Genomic DNA, 4,573 nt, shown 5'->3' with positions numbered 1-4,573 from the left:
CACTTTAGTGGGGAGGTAAATTAGTCAGCTTTGCAGCAAACATCTTGTGTAAATGCACCCACTGTTATTCAAACTGCCTCAGTGTGACCCAATATTCTTTTGCTTCCTACAGCTATTTTTAAAGACACCTGCTAGAAATATTTTGGCAAAATAATAAGTGAGCATTAGAACTAGTTAAGAATTTGACACTTGCAGATATTTCAACCAAAAAATATGAAAGCTATTTGCAAAATAACCAACAAAAACAAAAACAATCCCATTTTTTTCCATCAGCTCTACTCAACATAAAGGCTAGGGACACAAATTACACATAAACCAGTATAAGTGATCAGAAACCAGTTCAAATCTATAATGGAACAGAAGTTCAATGCACATAAACCATTTTCAAAATGTCCAAAACCAGTTTAAGATAAACCTGGATGGATGTAGTATCAGACTTAACTGATTTACTTAAGTCTCAGATCCCTTCCAGATGCAAGTTAACTCACAGGTGCCTAGCATCCCAGGATGCTTTGCACCTTCCCAGCAATGCCACCCCCACCCCCCAGGGTGGGCAGGCTAGCCTTGGCTCAACCTGTCTGCTCCAGCCAAGTAGGCAAGTGTGCTTTAGCACCCGCCCAGCTTCTGGCCTGGGCCACTGCAGGCTGCATTTCCAGAATCAAAAGTGAATGTTGGTTCAATATACACAGTTTAGACTACCCTGTGAAGATCGAATTAATTCAGCCTTGGGCTTTTTGACTGTCTGTACTTAACAAAAGAGTTAATGGACATGCTGCATCAAAGCAACAGCACCCATCCTATCCAGCAGAAAGCTGACAGAACAGCAAAACCAGCATAAACCTTGTTACCTAGTGACCCTTCCTTGGGGAAATCACATGAGTGAAGAGATCCCTCAAGGGACAAAGATGCAACCATACTGGGACAGATTTTTGTACTCCCTCCCTGGCTGCCTTTTTGAAGGGCAGTTGTGGACCCAACAACCTATGATCTATCCTGGGACACAGCCTTTTATTCCTATTAGATAGTACAGATGTTTCCGAAGAAGCAGAAAGCCTATGTGGTAGTTCTAAAGGTACAAGATCCAAACCCTGCTGATGATGCATAATTAGATGGGACAGAAAACAACTGGAACTAAACCCCACTACAAATATTCCTCTTTTAAATAATACTTAAAAACTTAACTGTTTAAAATGCAGTTAAAGGGACATTATTCAGGTTGGATGGAGAAACATACAAGTTGCAAAGTGCCTTGCACATTTCATTAATAACTGAACTTTTATGCACACAATCTCACCCACAGGAAGCCTACAGCCTCTGATGCACAGGTTGGGTGCACAGGGCATTAGTAATAAAACATTAAGGGCAATCTAAATCTCCTTAGATTTCCCTACTTTCAAATGCTTGACTTTACAGCATAAAATCATGGTTAGTGGAAGGGGTTTTTTGTAATATACTTAAAAAATTCTGTTAAAATCCATGTGCTGATTCTGGAATTTACTAAAAAGGAGAAGTGAGAGATTTAGAAAAAAAAGTCTAATTCATTATTCACTTCCATTAAAATCAATGAAGTATTTCTAATAGATCTGTAGGCTAATTCTATTAAAACAAATGGAGTATTTCTAACCAATATGAGTTTATATAATACATTCATGGCTCATTACTGAAAGAGTAAGGGTTTGGTTTTTTTTTTAACTGAATTTCATGTCACTTCTATTGATTCTGACACAATATGTCTTGCAAGTATATTTCTTGATTTTAGATTTATTGGAAATCCGTATATATAAGCTAATTATAAATGCACAGTAGTTGACTGATTTTATCATGGGATTTTGGTGCTAAACCATAAGGCCGAATATTTATACGGTTTTCTCATAATATCTATACTTCAAAAGGAAGTTTATTTAATGTACTTAGTACCATATTTACTTGACTAGAAGACAACCCTCTAATAATTAGGTCCTATATATGGAAAATTTACAAATTAAGTTATAATTTTCCAGTTATAGAATCTAATTACTGAAAGTTTGCCTTGAATTTGTCCCCAACACCCACCTCTCCCGGTAGACCAGGAAAAATAAATCTGGAGGGTCAGGCTGCCCCTTTGCTCTCTGCTTCCTCACAACTTTTTCCCTCTGCAGTCCCTTCCTCCTTGGCTTATTGTCAAACCCTGCTCTCCCTCAGCATGTGGAAGTGAGCAATTTTTAAACAAATGACAATGAAATTAATTATGACTAGCAATTTGCATATAGTACCCATATACTTAGTTCATCCAGAATCGATGCATGTCATTTTTTTTTAACTGCTGCAAGGCTTACCACAGTTTCAAGCAGCACATTTACACCTACTTACAGGTAGTACAAACTATGAATGATATTAGTCCAGAGCCAAAGTTTCATGAATTCCAATTCTGTTCATTAGAGTTGAGGCCCACCAGAGTCAACATTTCAAGCCACAGTGACCCCACAGCTCAGCATTGCTCATTATGTGTGTGTACACCAGATACCCCTCCCACAAAGAACCAATATGCTAATTAGCCCCCCCCCGCCTAGACTAGAGTTGACTAGAGTTAGGTCTACTTGTCAAGAGTCCTGAGATCCTCCAAAAATGTATATGAAGATGAGGCACAGAGCCGCCTGGTCTGTCTCTACCTCATGAAGTGTGGGGCCACACTAATTATATGCACCAGAGAGAGAGGGGGAGACAGAGGGATTCTGTGTAAACTGTTTGGGGCCCTGTTTCATGATGTTTGCCAGACATTTAAGGCTGGTGAAAAAACAGAAATGACTGGAAATGGAAAATACAGACATGGCTCAGCTGTGGAAATAAACAGGAAGTAAAAAGGTATACAGTGTAGGGGCTCACCATGACTTGGAAAAAAAGTTGGTGCTGAGGGGAACTGTACTTAATGGTATATCTTATTCAGCTGAACTGTAGTAATCTATCCTTATGGTAGGCCTCTTGTGGGCTAAAGTGTAGTCACTGCACTGGTTTGGGGCACCTGGTACACAAGCCAAAATTGATTTTATTGGCATTGCGTAATGGAGGGTGCACCTCTGTCCAAATGCACTGCAGACAGGACACACTATGAAAGTCTTGTAATTAGCTTCCCACTGGCCAGTGTCCAGTGGGAGGATCTTGGCTACACACCTACTTCATGGAAGTGGAGGGAATCCTCCCTATCTTACTCCTGCAGCCATTGGCTGAGGGCAAGCGAGACTCAGAGACACCTGAACCCCAAGTCTCCGGCCGTGGCCTACACATAGGATGCCTACTTGATGGATTTGGAAGTACCTGAGGCCCCCAGCTGAAAAATCTAGGTTAGAGGATGCTTGCTGATTGCAGCACCACATATGGTGTTTGAACAATTGAGTTTTGCTCAATCAAAAGGATTCGGAAGTGATCTGGCTAATTTGACCTGGAACACGAAAAATTTTCCAAACTATAAATTTGGTAGGTTACCACATATTTGCAAAATCCCACCCCATCTATTCACACATATAGAAAATTAGTAGAATGAAATTCTAATCCACTTCGTATTAATGCTGTCTGGCACAGAATATTACCCATGATCTAAATGCTGAACTGGGATCTCTGTCCCATGCTCCAGCATCAAGATACAATGAAGTCTATGGTACTTCAGCATGCATTCATGAATTCTGCATCCAACTGCAGGATTCTGGTCCAAGCACATGCAATAATTATCAACCTTTTCCCCCCAAATAAAATGAAAAATACCCAACTTACTTGCTTTTCCCTTTGTATACTGTGGCATATGATCCTTCCCCTAGTTTTTCCAGTTTTTCATAAGAGTCTGCTTTTCCAAACTTGGGACTTGTAGGCTAAACAAAAATAAAAGAATGGAACTTTCAGAATGAACACCAACATTATCCACTTTAAACTGTGAAAGATCAAATGTCATTACTGAAACTGATGGGATTATGTTTGATTTTTTTAATGCTGCTTGCTAGTGACATTGAACAGAGCTAATGTAGAATGTTTAATAGGCTACTCAAATAAATATCATTCAACACTCCAGATGGCAGTTTCCTCTTTCAACCATAGTCTTGCATCAATGGAACCATCAAAAGGACTTTGCTCTTAGTCAAAAGGTGGTTTTTGTTTCGCTTTTGATGTACAAGCTTTACATGCAGTAACGGATCATTTCCAACTAAGCCAACCTATCTGTTTTAACAGATGTAAGTAAATATTTTAAGCTGTCCCATAAAATAGGCCAAGAGATCATTCAGGGTTACTGACATGAAAGTGTAAAAACTATAATAAACAGCACTGGGGAACTGAGTGCCTTTCAGAAGGTGCTAACTGTCTTAAAGGAATGGTCCCTCCAAGAAATATTTTCACTTCTCAAATTATACTAAAGTTTAGTTTACATATATAATTATTACCTGCAAGGCACGTGTATACAGCATGGTCTCTTAATATCCTTTAGATCTGCTGTCTGGGCAAATGAACAATGCTAAATACAGATTATTACTCGATGAAAACTTATGGTACAGATTCTCAGTTACCATGAACAGTGTCATAGTGCTTAGGGTCAGAAGGGACCTAAACAGAT

The 4,573-nt window shown here is 39.3% G+C and overlaps 1 protein-coding gene across 1 annotated transcript in view; it reads right to left on the bottom strand.

Moving 5' to 3' along the window:
- The window catches only part of CDK14 (cyclin dependent kinase 14), an 869,337-nt gene that overhangs the window by 650,546 nt on the left and 214,218 nt on the right, over positions 1-4,573 (bottom strand). Inside the window, 1 exon segment of the mRNA XM_019508390.1 lies at positions 3,745-3,839. Coding sequence (XP_019363935.1) covers positions 3,745-3,839 — 95 coding nt within the window.

Source organism: Gavialis gangeticus, unplaced genomic scaffold (assembly GCF_001723915.1).
Source record: "Gavialis gangeticus isolate Ggan-Ray unplaced genomic scaffold, GavGan_comp1, whole genome shotgun sequence".
NCBI classification, from domain to species: domain Eukaryota; kingdom Metazoa; phylum Chordata; order Crocodylia; family Gavialidae; genus Gavialis; species Gavialis gangeticus.
The sequence above is the reverse complement of the archived record's forward strand: the minus strand, read 5'-3'. Positions and strand labels throughout refer to the sequence as shown.